The sequence below is a fragment of the Stigmatopora argus genome, chromosome 10 (genome assembly GCF_051989625.1).
Source record: "Stigmatopora argus isolate UIUO_Sarg chromosome 10, RoL_Sarg_1.0, whole genome shotgun sequence".
NCBI lineage: Eukaryota > Metazoa > Chordata > Actinopteri > Syngnathiformes > Syngnathidae > Stigmatopora > Stigmatopora argus.
In genome coordinates, this window is record NC_135396.1 from 12779711 (window position 1) to 12803435 (window position 23725).

Consider the following 23725-nt stretch of genomic DNA (forward strand, 5'->3'; position numbering starts at 1 on the left):
TTCAAAGTGTCCATTTGCTCCACTTCTCTGAGCGAGAAAAGTATCATCAGAAGCAAGAGCCTGTTTGACCCAAAAGCAATGCAACATTGGTAACATCCATTTAGGCTCGGGTTACTATCTTATCTTTTTTTGTACAGTATTATACTGCTCTACTATTCTTCCTATATGTAATCAGGCAAACACCAAGATCCAAAATGCTCAGGTATTGTATTATATTACTTTATTCATCTTTTGTACAATACAAATATGTAGGTTTAAATACAAAAAATCTGTAAATAAAGATCAAAAATAAACTCCATGTTTTTCGTTACCATTACTATACTACTTTTACAATCAAGTTGATGAGGTCATTTCGTTTGCTTTGTCGCAATAACCTACATAGATTTGAGAGGGCATTTAAACAAGAATCCAGTGAAAGAATATATTTTCAATCAGCAATAAAATAGGATCTTGTTTTGTATATTCAGATTTGTGGGGTGAGAAACAAATAATAAATAAGAATTTGTCCAAAAAAATGCTAATTGTGATCTTGTAGTCGTCATAGAATTGTTTTTTTTTTAGAATGCAACCTGTCAAATATGATATGGCAACAATACCTCACTTGTATTTGCCTTATGAATTAATCATACATGTAAAGCAGAAAACATTTTGACTGACTGCTATTAATTTTGAGCACCTGAAAAATTCTGAAAATATTTCTTCTTCATAAACTGAGAATTGAAGACCATGCTGGAGTTTTGGTTTTGACATGATAGGAGAGACGCTTGTTAGGTTTATCTTTCTTATCAGACTATAAATATGGATTATGCTGAAGTTGTAAAAATAAATAATGAAGATTCTCTGCTTTGCAGCTTTTAACAGTAGAGTAATATGATTGTGGGCACAGTGACACAAGTGTCTTTGTCCTTTCTTTTTCACATACAGTTATCCTGTCTTTATAATGAAATATTGTTGGTTCCTTTCTGGTTTGCCATCCCATGCAAGGTTTTGCTCCATTCTCCCATTCAGTCATTCACATACTGTTGATACTTTCTCCAGTGTCCTTTTACCTCCATTTGTTTTATACATTCCTGTTGTTGTTGTTCCACCCTTGATCGTCTTCCCCCTGTTAGTGTTGAACGGTCCTCGGACGTTTCGCCGATGGACAGTTCGCAGAATGGACGTTTCGCCGAACGGACATTTCGCCGAAAAAAGTGTTTAATTTATTATTTTATTAAACAAATAAAAGTGGGGATGTTTCTCATTGTGTGTTTTTTTCTGCAGAGGTTGAAAAACATACACACACGATCCGGGGGCGGGGCAAGCGCGCGGATCCCGTTTCGGCGAAACGTCCATTCGGCGAACTGCCCATTGGCGAAACGTCCGTCGGCGAAACGTCTTTCGGCGAATTGTCCGGTCACGGTGTTGAACCACTGCAACTGACCGATGTGAACAAAATAGGCCCAAACCCTGTTTTTCAACATAGGGGTGAATGTTGGAAGCTTGTAAATACCGTGTTGTCCTTAAACTATTGGCAAAAGGTTAAACAAAAGGGGTAGTGAACATAGAAAGAGAAAAGTCCGCCAGCGATCAATTAAAGTTCTAATGATTTGTCTGGAAAAATAAAAAGTACCCACTGTATGGGTGGGAGCATCATGCTAATATGTACACATGGGAGGTAACATGATAGCAGTTCATCCCTGGGTATTCCTTTCCTGTAATATGACAACACTGCGCACAGTGCCTGGACTTTGTCTTGATCCCCAACTAAATAGAAGCCCTGGGTAGTCATGTTTGTCTTCCAAGTCTTACTTAATGTTCAACAAAAATAATTATATGGGATAAAAATATCTTTAGGTTACACTTAAAACACTTTGCATTGAAGTAAATATATGTTAACATTAAAAAATACAATAAATAAAATGAATTTTGGCAATATATCACAACTACTGGTCCTTTTAGGTACAGTGGCCATAAAAAAAGAAAGAAATCAAAATAAATCATATCAAAATGTTTTCCACATTAATTGTGAATTATAACGCAATTGAAAAAAGAAATAGTCAACATAAACAGCTGAAATCATGTAGTTGCATGTGCACACTTTTCTATAACGGGATAAATAACGATGCATGTGTGAAACCACATCATCGCATTTACTCAGATTTTTCCTTGGGAAAATCCGTTTTTGTTGGTGTTGTATATCTGAAAAGTCTGACATTGTACATCCGCTGTACATACAATCAGGATCCAGCCATTCACGAAACCCGGTGAACAATAATCCTTCTGTTTCTTCACAACAAATTCCTCACCACCCACCCACCAAAAATAATGCCAACATCGGTCAAAGGGATTGGAATGCATCAGAGTTACCTTTGAAAGAAAGCAACCACTGATCATGTCGCTGAGCAACACAGTCAGTGTGTCAAGGGACTTGCAGCTTGTCAAGAAGTAAAGCCGGACTGCGGACATGAACTCTGAAAAGAGGCGGAAATGAGGTGGCGAGATTGAGATCATCACATGATCTGTGGGAGACACGAAAATCTCTCAGTGGCAGCCCAACAATCTGTAAAGCTCTCGTTGGAGCCTCAAGAAAGCAAGATCAGTACGATGTAAATACTCTGTTGTAGAGCTTTTAGTAGGATGCTACGCTGCCAGAGTATTTCAGTATATGCAAAACCCTTTCATCAAGCTTTTCTCCTTTGTAACTGCAGGGCTTGCACTACCATGTTGCTCCTCAGCTTAAAGCTCTATTTCAAAAGTTTTCTGCAGGTTGTTCGAAAACGGGTTTGCTGCTGCTGGACTTTTACTTCCAGGTGCCTGAGCTGCTGGTTTGGTGTTGGTGCTCTCAAGGGCTGCCCACTTGGCCTCAAAACGGTCATCATCTTGGGAATTACTGGTCACAGGAGCAGTCAGCTGGCTGCCTTCTGGTGGCCAGCAACTAGTACTGCCACAATTCCCGCCATTGTTAGAGTTGCCATTCTGAAGGGCCGCCGGGGAACCGCTATGTGCTGGGAGACCGTTAATGGCTGTTGAAAGAGAAGCAGTGGCGGAAAACGGTGTGGAAAAGCCTCCAGTGGGCATTCCCGAATATGGGTGGTGGGCGCCTCCCGTTCCGAGGGTTCCTACTTTAGGTGCTCCGACTCCGGAGCCAATGGCACCTCCGGTGCCAGATGAGCCAGTTGCCGTGCAGAAGGCATTCGCCACCATTTGTGATGGCGTAATTCCTACGACGGGCACGCTGACATTAGGGTAGGTCATAGTGCTAGCCAAGCCTGGCATATAGGTTTGCATGGGAACAAAAGCTGGTTGGACAGGCTGGCTGGCAAACATTCCAACAGGTGCCGAGGTAGGATCGAAACCCAAAGGGAAGGGTGGCATGATGCTTGGGAGGGAGCCTCGGGGCGCTGGGATGGAGGGTTGGATTATAGGAGCACCTGACATACTTGGGCCAGACATTGTTGGGATGGACATTGAAGGCAACGACATAGGGGGGCTTGAAATCGGAGGCCCGGGTATGAGGGGGACCGATGATATGGACATAGCCGGTAGGGGCATTGGTGCCTGAACTGGGAGAACAGAGGGTCCCGCGATGAGAGGTTTGGCCATAGTACCGAGCGACATTGACAAAGTGGATACCGGGGCCAGACTCGCTATCTGTTGACTTGACACAGACGGGGGCCCTGGAATGGTCGGGATGGTAGGTCCTGGTGGGGGTGTCTGCTGAGACCTGACTGCCTTAGAGACCTCTTCGAGCCATCGTTCGGCCTCTGAGGGGGTACGTTTGTGTCCACTCTGCACTACTGCAGAGACTGGAGGGGGAGAGTGGAGTGGAGGATCTGGTTGAACCCAAGAAGACGTAGCTAAAGGGACAAAGATGAGGCATTAGAGCATGTAAACAGACAAAATAGAACTATAGAATATAGCACACTGTTTGCTACCCTGCGTTGGCGCTGGTGGAGGAGGCAAGGCTGGGGGCACAACACAAGTTGGCAAGCCAGTCGCAGATGAACAGGGGTTGGAGAAAGGGTCCTCGGATGGCTTTGTGAAGGAAGTGTTGATCTGGCTGCACAGGGCATTAATATCTCCCTCGCCAGACAAACTCATGTCTACTTCTAGTACTAGCAAGAAAGCGTCACACACAAGGGAATTTGTAGAATGAAAATAAGGAAGAGGGTGGAAAAGAGAGAAAAAAAACAGAGTTGGAATCGATTCAAGATTGACAACAACATTCACCAATATAAAAAGATGCATATTACTTGGGTGCTATTGTACAATTATTCATATTTGTTATCCTACAAGGCTTTTCCCAGTTCCTTCTAGGAATAAATAGTAAAGGGAAGCAAAATTCAATCATACTACATATCGTGGTTTTGTACATAAATTAACAGTGTGTTCTATTGCGATGAGTAGGGGCTAAAATGAAGCTTGATACTTAGGACAGTTTTAAAACTGATTTAAGTAAAAGGACCTTTCAACTCACCAGGGTTCTTGGTCTCAAAGTCAGTCTTGCGTTGCAATGTGGATGGCAGGTCATTGAGGCGAAGTGACAGCTGTCTCTTGAAGGGAGAGTTCTTCTGACTGAGAGCAGGAAATCCACGGAATGACCCTTGACGCACCAGCTGCTCGATGGGCGCGTGGCGGCGGGGGATGGCGTGAGGCCCACCGGGTTCTGCTGTGCCCTCGGGTGGGGAGGCCGTACCCGGGGGCAGAGCTACATGAACAGACGGCTGGTCTGCTGGGAGGAGAGTGGGGTCATAGTCAATATACATGGGAATCCAATGAACGCAACAATAGGTACAAATTGGTAGGTCTAATTTAAGTGTCCTTAACGCATTCACTATTATTAATAGCGATTGACTTCCAAGAAGGAGGAAAGTAAAGACGAGAGTATGACTCGGCATAGCAAATGCAATCGCACCGAATGCGTTGAGTCAATTCAAAAGACAAACAAATTTAGGGTGAGACTATGGAGTCCTCAAGTTAGGGCGAAACATGCATAGATATTCCCGACACACAGACTAGCATTATGCACTAGTCAAGAAAAACTATCATGTAGGGCACTGGTGTCAAAGTGGTGGCCCGGGGGCCAAATCTGGCCCGCCACATCATTTTGTGCGGCCCCGAGAAAGTAAATCATGAGTCCCGACTTTCTGTTTTAGGATCAAATTAAAATGAAGAGTCTAGATGTATATTACATTTCCTGATTTTCCCCTTTTTAAATCAATAATAGTAATTTTTTAAACCATTTTTTCTATTTTTAGTTCAAAAATCATTTTGTAAAATCTAAAAATATATTTAAAAAAGCTAAAATAAACATTGTTTTAGAGCTATAAAAAACTGAATATTCAGGGCTTTTAATCCATTTATAAAAAAAATCTAAATATTATATCTAAAATGGTCCGGCCCCACATGAAATCGAGTTGACGTTAACGCGGCCTGCGAATCAACCCGAGTCTGACACCCTTGATGTAGGGAATCCTAAAGTCGAATTGTCATAGGTTAAGGGCATTGTAACTCAAGGACTCCCTGAAATCTGCAAATGTAATGTAGCTAAAATTTAAACAGAAGATCACCTTTATTCTTATCTTGCAGTTTGTCTTCCCGGTCACTGCCGCTGCCGTGATGACCGCAACCAGAGTTGGCGCGAAAGGAGCCCTCGCGTACAAATGACGTGCGGCTGGCATCAAAAGACGCCGTCACGCCGCACTCTTTTTCCCGACGCTGCTTCCGCTCCAAGCATGCGGCGAAGGCACAGCCAACTGCATGGCTCAGTCTCTCCCCCTAATTCACCATGAATAGTCAAACATTAAAAAAACAAAACAATTAAACGTGTTGAATGACCTTAAATACAATCAATTAGATGTGTAAATAAGAATGACTGTGATATTAGGCTATCATCATCCCATTTTTAGCTAAATGCTCATGGCGTTTAAACATTTTTAAAAAGTGTTGTGATAATGCAATAAGATTACATTCCTTTTTCCAACAAATGGCCCCACTGCGGCAGGCTATGAAACAACTAGATATTACGATATTTCGGAAAACATCAAAGTAGGGGGAAGAATAGAGTTTATTGGACTGTGTACCGAATGTTGAATTGAAGGCCGTGTCTTTTTGACAGGATGCGGTTATTAATATAAGTGTAAAAGTAAAGCTAGACTCAATGATCTGTGACTATTGACTACGAATAGGTGTATTTGGCTCACATAGCAGTTTCTGAACCATTTTCCTCATCCATGTCACAGATGAGTTGGCACTTTTGGTAGTTGTTTGGTACACGGTCGATTGGTCGCCGGTCTTTTGGTCGCCGATCTTTTGGTCGCCGATCTTTTGGTCGCCGGTCTTTTGGTCGCCCGGAAGGTTATTGATAATTACCATTTAAATCGTTGCTCAAATTCCCTAAATACAAACTGCGAATTACTATTTAGTGATACTTAATGCCCTAGTAATTATTAGGCTAAAGAAAAGCTCCAAATTTCCCGGACTTTTATTGTTTTTTGTTGGAGAACTTGTTAAGACCCTGACTGACGTACCTTCTTAAAGGGACAACTCATGTACATACAAACTCTTATACACTCATGTCGGCTCAGTGAAACTGCTCATGGCCATTGTTGGCTTTTATTGATGCGTAGACCGTGTTGTTTTACCTTGTTTTGTCGCCGGTCTTTTGGTCGTTGGTCTTTTGGTCGCCAGTCTTTTGGTCGCCGGTCTTTTGGTCGCCCGTTGTCGTGGTCCGGGCGACCAAAAGACCGGCGACCAAAAGACGGCGACCAATCGACCGCACACAAGTTGTTTTGGCAAACGGATGGTTAGCAGCCAATCACACAACAGATATAGCTATTACTTCACACTATTTACAGAGCTCATTCCACTAATAGCGTCCCGCTGACATAGCTACATTAACCAAATTAAGAGGCAGCGTGCCAAATAGTTTTTTGAAGAGTAAAACTGGCAAAGAGTAATTACAAAATAGTGCGCTTTGTGAATATAAGGTCGAACAGGAAAGAAGTGAAAGAAGCTAGCTGGTGTCTCACCGAGTCTTTGAGTGCCATAAAGCAGTGGCATATCCAACGTCGAGTGGTGCCATCTCTGCAGATATAGGAGAATGCCTTGTCATAATTTCGATCAGGAGCACAGAAGGAGACTTTCTCTATGGTCTGGTCCACAATGAGGTCCTGGAAGAATAGAAAATACATTTTGACATGTCTTGCATCATTTTGAAACCACCAGAAAACTACAATAATGCAATAAAGCACATGTGTCAGAGTGGCGGCCCGGGGGCCAAATCTGGCCCGCCACATCATTTTGTGTGGCCCGGGAAAGTAAATCATGAGTGCCTACTTTCTGTTTTAGGATCAAATTTAAATGAAGAGTATAGATGTATATTAAATTTCCTGATTTTCCCCCTTTTAAATCAATAATTGTAATTTTTAATCAATTTTCTCTTTTTTTAGTTTGAAAATCATTTTGTAAAATCTAAAAATATGTATATAAAAAAGCTAAAATAAACATTGTTTTAGATCTATAAAAAACTGAATATTCAGGGCTTTTAATCAAGTTCTTTTAATCCATTTTTTAAAAAAAATCTAAATGTTATATCTAAAATGGTCCGGCCCGCATGAAATCAAGTTGACGTTAATGTGGCCCGCGAACCAACCCGAGTTTGACACCCTTGCAATAAAGGCTCAAGATTCTATGCAGCATATAGCACCAAGACCCACACAGTTATTTTTGTATGGACAATTAATCCCAGTCAGATTCAACACACTGGTTTCACCATCATTGTCATTGGAGTGCGCAGTAAACTGATCCATTTCTGAGGTTGCCTGTGAAGAAGTCCTTTTTATTCCCACCTATAAAACTCTGTAACAACAGTCTATTGACAGTGGGCACTCTTTAAATGTCTAGGATGTTTGCTTCCCTTGCCTTTTCTTCCATTAAAGGTTTATTCAGCCTGTCTCTGTGTCTACACAGGAGACCTGGAGGGGGGTATCGCTTTTTTGTGTATATTTAGGGGCCCCGAGCTCACTTCTTTGACACTCCAAAAACAAAAAGAGAATCGCAACACGAGAGTAGGGAGGCAGATGAAAGGAACAAAGGAGCACGGAGGGACTCGCACACGCATCCACTGGCATCCTTTTTGGCCTCAGAAAACAAAGAGAGGGGTGGAAGAGAAAAGAGAGGGAGTGCAGATGAGGACTGGAGAAGAGAAAAGTGAAGAGAAGGCAGAATAACGGGGCATTCACTGACTGAATGCATCGAGCTGCTGGTACCAAGGTGAAAGGCAGTGCAGAGCAGAGTGTCTTCTTTTCAACAACGGGCTGGGGTCGCGTGACGTCGGCTTTCCATTCAAATTGCAATACACACACAAACACCACAACCGAGTGCAGGAAAATGTCAATAAAGTAAGTGTGCACTCTGTCCTCTATCATTCAGCTAGTGTGTTTTACTCGAGGATGAATATAGCATGGTGACACGTGACTGTGTATCTCATCTCGCTACCTAAAAGGTTGTACTTTCTGTTGGTGCATCATGAAGGTCATGCGTCATAAGCAGTCCATTCAAAACTTGCTCACTGATTGAGATGGACAACGAAAAGAAAGGTCACGACCAAAGTGGAATGTCGCATAAGTTCTTTTTGAGTACATCTGCAAAGAAAGGCTGATTCTCCCAAAGCTGACTTTAAAATACGTTAGCATGAAAGGCCAAAATGTTCCTAAAATTTGAGTGTTATCTTATTGGCAGCTGATGATAGCTTCCAATCTATTTAGAAATTTGGAGGTTCATCTAGTGACAAACAAATTTAAGTACAAATGGCTGTGTTAAGACCTACCGTATTTATACATGTACATCTATGTGTATGTATATATATATATATATATATATATATATATATATATATATATATATATATATATATGCATGTATATGTATGTATGTGTATATGTATGTATATATGTCTATGTATATATATATATATTTCAGCAACACGCTTATTTATTTATATATTTATTCATGTATTTATTTTATTTATTAACTTACTTATTACCTATCTATTTATGTCTAAAATGCCTTTCCTATATCTGCATCTTCACCCTGTTGCTACTGTGACAACAAAATTTCCCAAATACAGGATGAATAAAGTTATCCAATCCAATTCACACTAGGAAAACCCATAGTTCGCATTCTGGGTTCCAGACCAAACTTTTTTGGGTTAATTTTCATACTGCAATTTTTTTCATGCAACCCAGAATTTGACAACAAACAAAGACAAAAACGTCTGGGCGGATTAACATGGTAAAATAGCACAGGTAGTAGTAGAAGTAAACAATCATGGAGACCCCCTGCTTGCAGCACTCATGCTCATATTGATACGGTTCATCCAAGTACAACCATTTGCAGGACATTCGGCAAATCAGCGGGTATTGATACAACGTCAATTTTATCGATAAATATCTAAAAGACATTCCATCTTCGTGCAGTGGTCCTTCCACCTGACTTTGGTGCGGGCAGTCTGGGTTTTATTCCCACTCTGTGGAGGTGTGATTGTGAGCGGTTATCTGTTTCATTGTGCCCTGCGATTGGCTGGCAACCAATTTGGTGTGTCCCGTGGTTGTCTGGGATAGGCTTCAACACCCCCCCGTGATCCTGGTGTGGATAAGCAATACGGATGATAAATGAATGAATGAATGAACATTTCATCTACTCATCGCTCCAGGCACTGCGAACCAAACAACATTTCCCATAATGCCTTTGGCTACAGAAGCCTGTCACACGCAAACAAATGTGTGATTTCGTCTTTGGGTCTGAACCTCGGTGCAGTCGCTTTCACACAAAGCGAACCGCACCACAGCTCGCTTCCAAGCGAACCGAGACCATGTCTGATGCGACGTCTCAGATTGGCTGTTTTGCCCGCACCCGAGTTTGCTGGTTTGTTTTTCACACCAGCCCAGAAGATGCACACCACACACTTCTTAGGTTTGGCCCAGACCAAACAGGGCAGGTGTAAATACACCTGCAGATTCCCCTCAAACGGCAGAAAAGAGCCACATGCGGCTCTGAAGCCCTTGGCCCCTGGTTGGACGTATAGTCAGTAGCACTGAAAGATTTAACACTGCACTTTGATTTGGTGGAAATGATATGTACTTGAGGACTACATACAAGAATTACACTTTGGTTGTTCATAATTATCTGAAAAGAACTCATCTTCTTAATCAAATAAGAATGTTGTATTGTTTAACTGAATTGTAGCCTACTTGACAAACGGACAGCAGTAATTAAGACAATGTTTGGCATACCACACTTTCAGAACCACAGCACTATATCATACAAGAACTGATGAGCCACTGGTTTATGGTAACAATTCTAGATTTAGCATAATTCATTGGGAGAATAATAGTAAAGTATTTTATATTTCCATTGTACACTCAAGGTCATATTTGGGTCAGGAACACAAACAGAGGTGGTGTTATTGAAGTGGCGCCGGTGGGGGTTGAGACACGACATTATGTGTGTGGTCTTTCGCCAATATGAAAGGAAGACGCAAAAGGGGCTTCTCCATTGAACGCACTCGCTCCTTTATTCTCCGAAGCTATTTAGTCTGATCTACTTTCAAAGGAGTCCCCGGTGAGTTGCACTCACACAGGGACGCCTCTCAGTCGCCAGACATTCCTCAAGTGCAAGTTTATGTCTGAGCTCCTCCTCCTGCCCGCTAAGCACCTTTGGCAAGCTGCTGGGACTCAGATGGCGTACAGAGTGAACGGAACGTCTCATTTTAATTAACGGCATGCTTTTCACTTCAGTGGGCATGTCCAACAAAAATATAGGTTAAAAGTGATGGACAATACCTCCAGCAGAATCAATCTTGTTAAACAAATTAAAAATAAAGACAATTTGAAATTTTAAAATGCATAATCCTGGAGAAATGCGGCCTGACATTTTATTAGTGCTGACACTACTTTTATCCAATCAATATATGAGCATATATATGACACCATTAATATACAATACTTAATCAAATGCACCCTTGATCGAGTCTAATAATGTGTATTAGAGAGGGTTTAACCAATATCACAAAATGGATGCACTTGTAAGTGATGCCATTTTTCTGTTTAAAAGGCTTTTTTCCATGATCAGAGGTCTAGGAAATTTGCAATTTGCATACCGAAATAGGGCGGCCCCGCAGGTGAGTGGTTAGCACGTCGGCCTCACAGTTTTGAGGTCCTGGGTTCGAATCAGGTGACTCCACCTGTGTGGAGTTTGCATGTTCTACCCGGAACTGTGTGGGTTTTCATCAAGTACTCGGGTTTCCTCCCACATTCCAAAAAAACTGCATGGTAGGCTAGTTGGACACTCTAACTTGTCCCTAGGTATGAGTGTGAGCGTGAATGGTTGTCCGTCTCCTCGTGCCATGTGATTGGCTGGCCACCAATTCATGGTACTCGAACGTTTCGTCGAAAGACGTTTGGTCCCCGGACGTTTGGTCGACCGGACGTTTGGTAGGATGGGCATTTGGTCGCCGGGTTGTTACTGTTGAAACCAGCTCTCAAAATTATAATCATGAGAGAGAGAGAGTGAGTTTAATATCTAAATATCTAATATCAAAATATCAACAGTAAACTCTCTGTCATAATTTGACAGCGAGCGAACCCGGCGACCAAACGTCCGGTCGACCAAACGTCCGGTCGACCAAACGTCCGGTCGACCAAACGTCCGGTCGACCAAACGTCCGGTCGACCAAACGTCCGGTCGACCAAACGTCCGGTCGACCAAACGTCCGGTCGACCAAACGTCCGGTCGACCAAACGTCCGGTCGACCAAACGTCCGGTCGACCAAACGTCCGGTCGACCAAACGTCCGGTCGACCAAACGTCCGGTCGACCAAACGTCCGGTCGACCAAACGTCCGGTCGACCAAACGTCCGGTCGACCAAACGTCCGGTCGACCAAACGTCCGGTCGACCAAACGTCCGGTCGACCAAACGTCCGGTCGACCAAACGTCCGGTCGACCAAACGTCCGGTCGACCAAACGTCCGGTCGACCAAACGTCCGGTCGACCAAACGTCCGGTCGCCCAAACGTCCGGTCGACCAAACGTCCGGTCGCCCAAACGTCCGGTCGACCAAACGTCCGGTCGCCCAAACGTCCGGTCGCCCAAACGTCCGGTCGACCAAACGTCCGGTCGACCAAACGTCCGGTCGACCAAACGTCCGGTCGACCAAACGTCCGGTCGACCAAACGTCCGGTCGACCAAATGCCCGGTCGACCAAACGCCCGGTCGACCAAACGTCCGGTCGACCAAACGCCCGGTCGACCAAACGCCCGGTCGACCAAACGTCCGGTCGACCAAACGTCCGGTCGACCAAACGTCCGGTCGACCAAACGTCTTTCGACCAAACGTCCGGTCACGCCAATTCACGGTGTCCCCCAACACGTGCCCAAAGTCAGCTGGGATAGACTCCAGCAGCCCCCACGACCCTTGTGAGGATAAAGTGGTTCAGAAAATGAATGAATGCATGCATACTGAAATACTTTGAGCAACCGTCTTCCACATGAAAAAACCACAGACATCAAGATGGGGGGAAAATATTTTGCACAACACCGAAGTTCGTGGTAAAAAAAATCTGGGAGTGACAACTTAAAATGCCTTACCTTTGTTTTATCATCCACCACTCTCAATCCGTCAGCTGAGACCCACAATACTGCTTTCACTGTCTTTTTTCCACTCTGAAATGAATGCATATGAAATGGTTATAATAAATAATTTAATTATAATAATAATAATAATAATTGGGAAAAAGGATTACAGTAATAAAGATACAAATAATTCCAAAGAAAATCAAATGAATTAAAAAAAATAAGACTTCAATAAATAAATGAAAGCAAATCGTTGTAAATTGGAGGAAAAAAGATTACACACTTAAATAGAAAAAGCTGAAATGGATTGGACGTCTATTGTTGTTAAGAGTTGATTTCATGATCAATTTCTCTCTTTCACGAACTACAAAAACACATCTGGGGTTAATGGTAACATTATACAGTATTACTGGGTGGAAAAGGGGTTTGTTGGAATTATGAATGTGTGAGTCAGGGAAAGAAAATAGAGCAATAAATGATTTGTCTTTGAACTATTTTGTAGCAGCCTACAGCCCCAGATATTGTGTAATACCATAGAGAGCAACAGAACAGAACAGGAAGCAATTTATTGAAGCAGGCGTTAAAGAAGCGAGCAAAGTGAGGAGGTGGATGAGTGATTTATTAATAGGAGGGGACATTACAGGAAAAGAAATATTGTTAGTACAATGTAGTAATGTGTGTTTAAAACACACAGTAATGTTCCCTAGACTTGTATCAGCAGAAATGAATTAGGACGACATACATATATGAAAACAAAATGGAAAATCTCCAAACAAGGCAAAACATTTTTGTTGTATTTCTGTTCCTGTTCAAACATATAGCAAGTGGCTCAACACGTGTACGTAATTTCACTACTAATTCATTATTTTTATTCTCATTATTGCAATTATGGATGAGTGGTTATGGGCCTCACAGTCTTGAGTTTGGATGTTCTGCTTGGGCTTGCGTGGGTTTTCTCCAGGTACTCCGGTTTCCTCCCACATTCCCCCCAAAAATGCTTGGTAGGCATCTTGAACACTTTAAATTACCCTTAGGTTTGAGTTTGAGTGTGAATGGTTGTCCGTCTCCTTGTGCCCTGCAATAATTGACTGGCCACCAATTCAGGGTATTCCCCCGCGACCCTTGTGTGGATAAGCGGTTGGGAAAATGAATGAATTAATGAATATTTCAATTGAAGACATGGGTTATTGTGACCTGGGATATACGGGTGTTCTTATTTTGATTTAAGCGACAGTGTGCATTTCTTAAGAAAACCTCAGTCCGCACTGTCTGGTATGTGGAAATCTTATATCATATGTCAGCAGCAGCCCTGCTGCTATTCCCACTCTCGTTGTCCTTCCTGCCCTGCCGTTGTGATCGCGCAGCTGTGCGTGATTCATAATTACTTCTTGATTTGTGTATTTAAACAGCACTGAGTTTGGTATTCATTGTCGGATCGTTTGCGAAAGTCCCTGCGTAAATTCCTGCGTAGATTCCATTGCCATGCAGCCACGCTACCTTTCTCCTCGATGTCACTTGTTCTCCATGTTCCAGTTTGGTTTCGTTTTCGTTTCACAAGTCCTTGTTGTTTTGTAAGGTCCCTTCTAAGTTATTAAAGTTGTTGTTATGAGCACAAATTGCCTCGTCCCCACCTGCTTCCCTGTGACTGGGTCCTAATCCTTCCAACCTCGCCGAAGACGTCTCACGTGGACGTAACAATATATTGTACTATGTTAATAGTTAAAGGTTTAGCTCAATGAAAGGAAAAGAAGAGGGAGCTTCAGTGATCATAAAATAGCTGACCGTGTGTGTGTGTGTGTGTCATATACTTACAATTTTCAACTTTTTCACCGCCTCCTCGCACACATGCATCCCTCTAGACTCTTCCACCTCCACCAAGCCTAGGTACTGGAAGCAAAGAGAGCCATTATTTTTAGATGTATTTCATTGACGTCAACACTGTTATTTTAACCTGTCTGTTGAAGTTAAAGTCTTTTAAAAAAATCAAAGCAAGTTTAGTTTTCTCTATTATTTTACAATATTCTTACACCTCAGGATTTTGTTGTTGTTGCTGCTAGCCCTTAACCCAGTCATTGCCATTGAAGGTTATAAATAACAAATCCATTTCAATTGGGTAGGCTCACATTCAATAATCATGTTTCAATACCAGTGACGGGCATGGTTCCAAATGGATTAGATGTCTATCGCCATCGATGACAACCAATGAGTTAATACTTAAAAAAATAGATTTTCATCTTTTTTCTCTCTTTACCAAATGAAAATGGAAGGCTTTCAAGTTGGCCCTCACAGCTTTTAATTTTTCTAAAAGCAGCCCAGAAAAATGTTTGGACTTCGCTGCTTTAACGTGCACAATTACAGTGCAATAGTGACAAATCTGCCCGACTAAAAACTGAAAAAGAACCAAAATAAGGACCTTTAAAGCCGATTCATCCAAACAAAAAATAAAAGGCCATTTTAGATAATCTTACTGGTTTTGTTCTTGTTGTGTTTAAAACTTAAATAACTTTCCTTGTCAGTCAATATATGGGAGATAATAGACATTGAAAGGCAAAAAAAGCTCCCACAAATGTCCTTTGATGAAAATCCTGACTATTATATCTATAAAGATGTAAATTAGAGAACTGGTAATGTTGATGTATACTAACGTAAGTCCTGCTTCCATACACTTCCTTAACACTGACAGTAGCGGTATGTCTTTGTTGAAATAATGACATCATAAATGTTTTTCCAATGAAAAGTATATCTACCAAAATAACACATCCCAGAGGTTTTCTTATATTGATGTCTGTTCTAACCTCAAACTAACTCATTTACACAGTTCAAGATCACAGTCTGATGGGAGTCACTTCCACTTCCAAGAGCTTTCAATGATGTGTGGGAGTATGCAGTCAAATAGATATACTGTAGTTACCAAATAGCTAAAGGCAGACTTTAGGAAAATTGAATTGCTGGAAAACACAGTGTTACTTTTTCTAAAAGAGGTCATGCAAATGAATCCGTCTTTCATTCCCGAATGGTGCGGTTGAGTGTTTATTTACTGTAATCAGCAGAACATAACTCCCACGACTAAAATGTTCAAATGTAACATGATTCAATATTAAAACTTCACTTTTGTGTAAGACTATGAAAACAAGCAGCTGGTGTGCATGTGAGTGGTCTGTTCCTTTCATTTATGCAGCTGCATAAAACCAGGATTTGTTTTCTTAACCTTATCGTACACACAAGGTCTTCTGTTCTACTTCGCTCATATGTTTTGACTTATTTAAAGCTACTTTATTATATGCGACTTTTACTATAGCTGAGATTGAATAACAGCCATTTCATCTCCTTGAATCTCTCCATTTCCCATCTACTGAACATTCATTTCATCTAGTCTCTTCAGTCCATAACTCAATAACTGTCCAGAGGGCTGAGAACGTCCTTTAAATAAACATTATGTCAGAAAATAAAAATTAAATATAGATACCCTTAAACATTTTGTATGAGTAAAATGCTAACACTGTACACATTTTCTGACAGTTGACCGCATAACTCAGAATATAGATTTGGATTTTTGGAACCATGTTTGGAAAGACATCCATTGCGACTAAGAAGAATGCCTCATTTTTAAACTTGGAAAATAAAATCTACATTATGCATCAAAAGTCTTTAAAAAAACACTATCTGAAGTGTAAATTATTTTTGATAGATCACAATATGAATGTCTGATCAGCAATGGCCTTATCTAGTTCAAAGTATATTGTAATATTAAAAAAAATAGGGGTTGCAGAGACTTACCCGTACTGAGAAGTTACATTTGCCCTTGCGTACAGCCTCCTCGTCTGCCTGCCACTGATGTGGTCTGCTGGCCTCGGGCACATAGGTGGGCTTCTTCCTTCTCAGGCTCTGACGAAGCTTGATCATCTCCGGGGTCACGTGCTCTACGCTGCTGAAGACAGAGGGAGAGAAACCATTTTATTTTCTGATTAAAACACATGCGGACATTGACAATTTAGATCACGTGTCAAACCGATTCCGCCGAGAGCCGCAGTGGGTCCTGGTCTTTGTTCTAACCGATCCAGTGCCGACATTTGAACCAATCAGGTGTCTTCTAAAATAAGTAGCACCTGACATTAATTAACTGATTACACTTGCAAAAGGTATCCTCTTGTTGAGTTGGAATGAAAACCTGCACCCACTGCGGCCCTTTGAGGACCGGTTTGACACCCCTGATTTAGATGATAGATAAAATCTAAAGAATGCACATGTAGGGGTCGACTAACTATTCCACAAAAGGCCCAAGTGGGTTCGGGTCTTCATTCCGACCAACCAGGACGCCACCTTTTCATCAATCTGGAACCTAGTCTGTCGAGTAGCTTTAGGTTTTTTATGTAGCTTTAGTTTTAAGTAAGACCCAGTGGTGTTCTTTGACTACTTGAACCTCATGATACCACATGTGTACCGAAAAAGTGTCCAGTTGGTGTAAGAAATGACAAATCGGGCCACAGACTCAAGCAGTTCTTGCTAAAAAAATATTGTGTCTACGCTGCCTAATTGAGAGCATTCATCATCTCTGCTCAGCAAGGCTATGTTAATTTCCCAGCATAATGAAATATGACCCCATCGAAATGTAGCCTGCTATAAAAGGGTAATTACTGCTTCACTTCCCCACGCTCACGTTTGCCACAAAAGAGGATCTGGGATGCATTGGAAACAGTTGAATGTCAAGACTAACGTTTTTTCTTTTCTTTCTCATGCATATTCATTACACTACGTTTGTGTTTTGGTATTTATAAAGCTAAGAGACACTTAGTCGACTCCATATCACTGTCAAGTTACATTAGTTACATTATAGTGCAGATGTTTGACCAAAATTGTGCACCCAACCATGGTGAAAGCTTGTCACTGAGAAGCTCCACATAAAAATCATAAATCCAGCAATCTAACCATCCTTCCATCCACATCCTGAATTCAAAGGAGGAAGAGGCAAACCACAACGTTTTCTTACCGTCTAGTCGCCCCAGAAACCGGCACACTGGTGACAAAAGGGGGTGAAATGGCATAACCCCTACACCGGAGGCATATAATTTCCATAACGTAAGCGAGAAATCTCCAGACTGAGGAGAAGAGAAAGCTCCCTCTGCTACACACGTGGGTTAGGGTGGGCACTCAAATATATACCCAGAACCAGACACATCACTTCTAATAATCACTGCTAGAGTAGTGGTAATGACCGGCATGCTGGAAGTGTGCGTAAATTTACACTCGCTCTCACCGCACAGGCGTGCGCGTATTGTGGATTACTGGTACGCGACGGCTGCAAAACAGCTTGAGTGGCATTACTCATTGCTGGCATGTGAGACATGCATTTCTGTGCCAAGAATTGACACACAGACATACAAACTCTCCACGTGCGCACATGCTGCCGCCTGTGCAATTCATTTCTGGGAAGGGTACCAAGCACCCTAGTGCGCTGAAGTACTTGAGGGTGAAACAGAAAGGAGGCACAAGCTGGGTGGAAGAGGATGAGTCGTATAGTGTGCTGATAACACGTGCCTGCGTGCTAAACTAAAGAGGAGAGAAATGAATAGTAGCTACGCAAAGTAAAGTGAAAGTGTGGGGGGGAAATAATGCAGAATAGAATGTCTACTTCAGTTTTATAATGATATTAGGAAGTACTTAGCAAGAGGTTTTAATAACAATTAGGAGAGCGTCAATTGAAAAGTCTAACAATGAAATAAAGTTGGAAAAGAATGAAAACAACAAGATAAAGATCAAGATGGACCACATGCGCTCGCAAACGAGGCATCATATAAAAGACAACTCTCATTTTCACATTGATATTTGGATATTGGTGGAGATTTTCGTTCCAACCAAGATCACTTTTCACCAAATCAGGTGTTTTACTACTGCAATCAGCAGATTTATGTTTCTGCAGAAACCTGATTGGTTACACTGGCTGTGCTGGATCAGTTGGAACAAAGACCAAGACCCACTATGGCCCTTGAGGAACGGTTTGCACAACCCTGGCATACTGGTTTGATTTACAGCAGCCATAAAACACAATGCTACTGAAAGCAGTACTGAATACAGAGGTTAATCGGATCTGATCTCGTGACCAAAGCTGAGACTGTCCAATATTCCTAAAATAGTCGTATCGAGTGGCAATACTAAGTATCAGATTGGAACATTACCAATGTAAGTACAATGTAAATGTAATCAAGAATTATCATCTTTATATTTGATGTTCAAATCATAAAAGAGATCACTTTGAATTTTGCAACATGATAGTTAATAATCATAGCAATGACACAGCAAATGCTGATCAAAAATCTCCATATTGACCATTTTGCCCAATGAAACCTTGTGGATAAAAAAAATACAAATGATCATAAAAACGCAAAAAAACACACAGCTCAGAAATAATGCAATCTATTTTGCAGTCTCCTAATGCATGAATACATAATTGCTGTCACAACCCAGAACATCACTCAGGCCTCTGTTGCTTGGCAACAATAATTGCTACCTTTTGGAAGACTTTGCATTTACAAAAAAAAAGACATCAATGAGTTTTGGTCCCATTCAGAACTGTTACCAAGATAAAATCTGAATAAATCTTAGAATAAAATCTTCCCTTCATTAAAAGAAGTCACCAAACTAATTTTGTTTGTTTGCCTCAATCACACTTTTTCTCCAAAAAAGTGCATCTTATTTTCTCACCAAATTTGCATACAGTCGGTTGAAAATCCACTTTTTTCTCCTGTGCTTTAAAAATCTTTAAATTGCTTTTCGAAGCCTAGATTCGAGGCCTAGCTAAAGTGGTAAAAAGTAGGAGTTTTGTTAGACAGTAGGCCACACAGAAGTTAAATTTCCCGTTAATCTTCTGGGTATCATATTGCAAAATCAGGAACGAAACTGTAGTAAACAGATTAGCCGCTGGAGAGCCGTCAGGGCGGACACGTGAGCATGCCACTTGTAAACGCCTTTCATAGTTGTGACCTCATCCTGTTAATAAAAAGCATATGCACGACTTTTTGAAGTAACCAAAGGACTTACATTGAAGAATGAAAAAATAAAGAGCTCCAAAGGAAGACCATTCTGGTCATAAAACCTTCAGCACCTTTGAGAAGACTACACAAACTGCTGGCTTGAATCCAAAAGAAAACAGTAATTTCCCCTCCAAACATCTGCAATACATTAAGCTCTTACTCCATACACAATGATGTGATATTTGAAAAATATGAAGTCTTTTTTAACCATGCATAGACAAAGCAACAAAAAACAGAAGATAATAAAATAACAAAACGATGAAACGATGGAAATCACTTTTCTACTCGTACATTCTTTCATGATTATTCCAGCTGTTTGCCAGCCAGTCACTGGGCGACAGTCAGAAAAACTGTTAGAATTGGAGTGACATTTCTTCTCACTGTCAATTGCGATATGTTTTGTACGTGGGTTTCTTTTGTATAATTTGCGCTAAGACAGCATGACCTCATGTCTTCTCGGCTCTGTTTAGTGGTCACCAGATGGAAATCTGATTGATATCTTTGGCTGAACTCCATTCTCTTTTATTCGCATTCATGCACGCACAAACTGTACTTTTCCGAATCCAGATGTTTTCTGTTCAACAGGGGCGAAGATTTTTTTTTTGGGTGGGGGGAATGGGACATACTCCTCCCTCACACTTTTTGTAAACCACATGGTAGCAAAAGTCATCTCACAGGAGAAGCAAAAAGAAAAAGTGTGAGGGTCTGTTTGTGTTTGCATGCAAATTTGAGTATGCCCCAAAATAAAACCACAACAATGTTATTAGCAAAAGGCAAAACCAACACATATTACACCTGTGAGAAATATTTTTTTCCCAATTTGGTCTTTGAACTGCAAAGTACTTAGTAATAGTACAATAGTGATAAAAAAAACAATTTTGGCTTACAGCAATATTTCCATATAATGCCGATTGCATTTGAAACTCATTGAGAGGGTTTTTTATTAGTTCCACTTCTCGGCTGGGGTAAGCTTCAGCACCCCTCCAAGCCTTGTGAGGGTGAGCAGTACATAAAATGAGAAAGTTAAGGAATAACTCCAAAATTAATTAATGGTACCATTGTCTTTTGAGGGTATCTATTTATTGCTGCGTGCCGCTCAGTATGTACTTATTCTTAAAGTGCTTAATAAATAGTTTAAATACGAACATATACACGCATATCAAAAGATATACATGCATATCAAAAGACAGTGTTTCCAGTCCGACCTCAAAGAACTCCATTTTGCCACAAAGGGGAACAGCAAACTAAAGCAATAATAAACCCATTCCAGATACTGTAAAGCACATATGTCAAAGTGGCGGCCCGGGGGCCAAATCTGGCCCGCCGCATCATTTTGTGTGGCCCGGGAAAGTAAATCATGAGTGCCGACTTTCTGTTTTAGGATCAAATTAAAATGAAGAGTATAGATGTATATTAAATTTCCTGATTTTCCCCCTTTTAAATCCATAATTGTAATTTTTTAATCATTTTTTTCTGTGTTTTTAGTGCAAAAATCATTTTGTAAAATCAAAAATATATATATAAAAAGCTAAAATAAACATTGTTTTAGATCTATAAAAAACTGAATATTCAGGGCTTTTAATCCAGTTCTTTAAAAAAAAAATCTAAATATTATGTCTAAAATGGCCCGTCCGGCCCACGTGAAATCAAGTTGACGTTGAAGCGGCCCGTGAACCAACCCCAGTCTGACACCCCTGTTATAAAGTAACCCACAATAAATTCTCAAATAATCAAAAGCATAAACATGCTGAACATTTAATTATAACAAAAAGGTCAAATAAGGTAGTCGACTGGTATGCACGTTCACTTCCTGAGTCCTGAGACCAATTGTTCAATCCCCGGTGGCTACCGAATGTCCTGTGTAAAGTTTGCATGTTTTCCCCATGCTTGGGTGGGTTTTCTACGGGTACTCTGGCTTCCTCTCCCAAAACATGCATGGCAGGCTGGTTGAACACACAAAATTGTTCCTCTGTATAAGTGTGAGCTTAATTGACGCTTTGTCCCATTAAGCCCTGTTATTGGGTTGGCAACCAATTTAGGGTGTGACCCCCACCTCCTGCCCACAGTTGACCTTGGATAGGCTCCAGCACCCCCACGGTCCTTGTGAGGATAAGTGGTACGGGAAATAAATACATGAAAAAAGCATAACTTTGATCAACAAGGTTAGTCGGACATCCAAAGAAAAAGGAAATAGATTGATAATGGCCAGAATTTGACTCGTTTTTGTAATTTGAGTTTAGTGCATGAAATTGAAAAAATATGAAAAAAAGAAATGAAAAAATAAATCAATAAAAAAAAGAAAGCTCTATTTTGCTAGTAAATCATTAATGGTTAAACTACAAATGTGACAAGCATGTTTTGTTTGAAATCTTCCTCCTTGTATAAAGTGTTTGGAGGCTGAGAACAGACTTTAAGCAAAGACAGGCACATTATCCACTCATTCTCACACGCATGCGCGCACAAGCTCGCACACACACCTGACCCAGTTTCTGGAGCCTGCAGACTTTCAGTGACACTGACTATTCTGGATAAGAACACATCCAAAGTCGCTGTCTTTTACTCTCATTTGCTCTTGCACACAAACACCATTTCGGACAACAGATGGAGCGAAGATTCAAAATTACCAACAAAAAAAAGAGTGTTCTGATGAAAAGATAAACAAGGCCACTTTAGACTAAAGTCTGACCCAGGACAGGATGGCCTTATTCATTGGCTTTCCGTGTGTCCGCACGTGTGACAGAGGGAGATGGTTCAGGCTATTACTATATGCTCAAAGTCAGATTAACATGCCTTTTGCAAAACGACATGTCTATATTGGCAAAACGACGTGAAAGATTTACTGTACACACACACACGTACAAATATAAACACTCAGAACCAATAAGATTCAAGCTTCAATTTAATTTTGTCATTTGCAGTTTGAAACCCTCACATTTGATGTACAGTAGAAGAACAAATAACTGGGCGCCCAAAAAAATCCTATTAAAAAGGTGCTGGATTGTGTTCAAATCCTAACGAAAAAAGTAGGACATCCTAAAAACAATAGCACAGCTCAAAATGCACTCTGTTTGTGAAAGAGCCAGACAGCCGTGTCACTGTGAACATTTCCAGGTCAATGTTGTCGCCACGCAGACCCACAAATCACTCAGTCACAATCCCCAATTGCTCTCTAGCAACAGCACAATGAAGTGTATTTACTGTACATGTGTATGTGCTACTGACTGATGTAAATTGACAGCTGAAGCACAACCATGTGCCCAACCATCAGTTTGGCATCCACATTTGCTGCTGTCTCTATCATTCTCCATTTCTTTTACTGGTTTTCTCTTGCAGACACACAAACATCCACATGGTTTATGTTTCACATGAGTTGTTGGGGTGCTTAGACATTAAAGAAAGTACCCTTAAGACCATTATCGGCAGGTCATTTTGCATAATAAGCTTTATATCTTCCCTTGGTACCTAGAGATGCAATGCATTTTGAGAAAGTGGCAAGCCAAATAACTCTAGGAAAAAGTTAAATGTGAGTGCAATAATTAAAAAAATGTCACACTCATGGATCTTTTACACATTTATGACCAAAGAAAGTCACCTAACAATCCAAATGTATCTGTTCTCTTGGAACAACAAGACATACCAGGTTGAACTGTTCATGTTTATGCTCATGTTAGTGCGTCATAGCTATTGTCCGTCCCTTTTTTTACATGCATGCGTGTATTGTAAAAGTGACAGAAATTGGTATGGTAGGGAAGCCAATCCAAAGATATTTGCGCAGCCAAGCATGAAGGGGAGCAGTGGGGTCGATATGCTCCACTATCATATTGTTATGCTGTGCTTCTATTTGGTATCTCCTCTCCTAACATCAAATATAAAGCCATGTTAGGAAGGCCACAATTTTACAACATTGGTGACATTCTTAGTTAATTAGTAGTGTTCTTTTTCATCTGTCAGTGTTTTAATTTTGCTGCAATCCTTCTTTTACCATTACACTGGGTCTGTTCCAGATGTAATCAAAGGGCATGTAATAGTTAGCCTGCCCGGGCTACATAAGAAACCTAAATTTGCACATTTCTACCCTATAAA

At 41.1% G+C, this 23725-nt stretch overlaps 1 protein-coding gene across 12 annotated transcripts in view; it reads right to left on the reverse strand.

The window, feature by feature from the left end:
• Window positions 1-203: 203 nt before the first annotated feature.
• The window catches only part of numbl (NUMB like endocytic adaptor protein), a 48332-nt gene continuing 24810 nt past the window's right edge, over window positions 204-23725 (reverse strand). For 4 of the 12 annotated variants that reach the window (XM_077611057.1, XM_077611056.1, XM_077611058.1 and 1 more), the window contains 8 exons: window positions 16392-16539; window positions 14427-14501; window positions 12630-12704; window positions 7014-7154; window positions 5553-5760; window positions 4460-4714; window positions 3918-4097; window positions 204-3839 (listed from right to left, as the gene is read on the reverse strand). In XM_077611057.1, coding sequence (XP_077467183.1) covers window positions 2719-3839; window positions 3918-4097; window positions 4460-4714; window positions 5553-5760; window positions 7014-7154; window positions 12630-12704; window positions 14427-14501; window positions 16392-16517 — 2181 coding nt within the window. In that variant the 5' untranslated portion in view covers window positions 16518-16539 and the 3' untranslated portion in view covers window positions 204-2718. Of the gene's footprint in view, window positions 3840-3917; window positions 4098-4459; window positions 4715-5552; window positions 5761-7013; window positions 7155-12629; window positions 12705-14426; window positions 14502-16391; window positions 16543-17601; window positions 18112-23725 lie in introns of those variants that run through there. The other 8 variants (XM_077611054.1, XM_077611055.1, XM_077611051.1 and 5 more) reach the window with 6 other exon arrangements.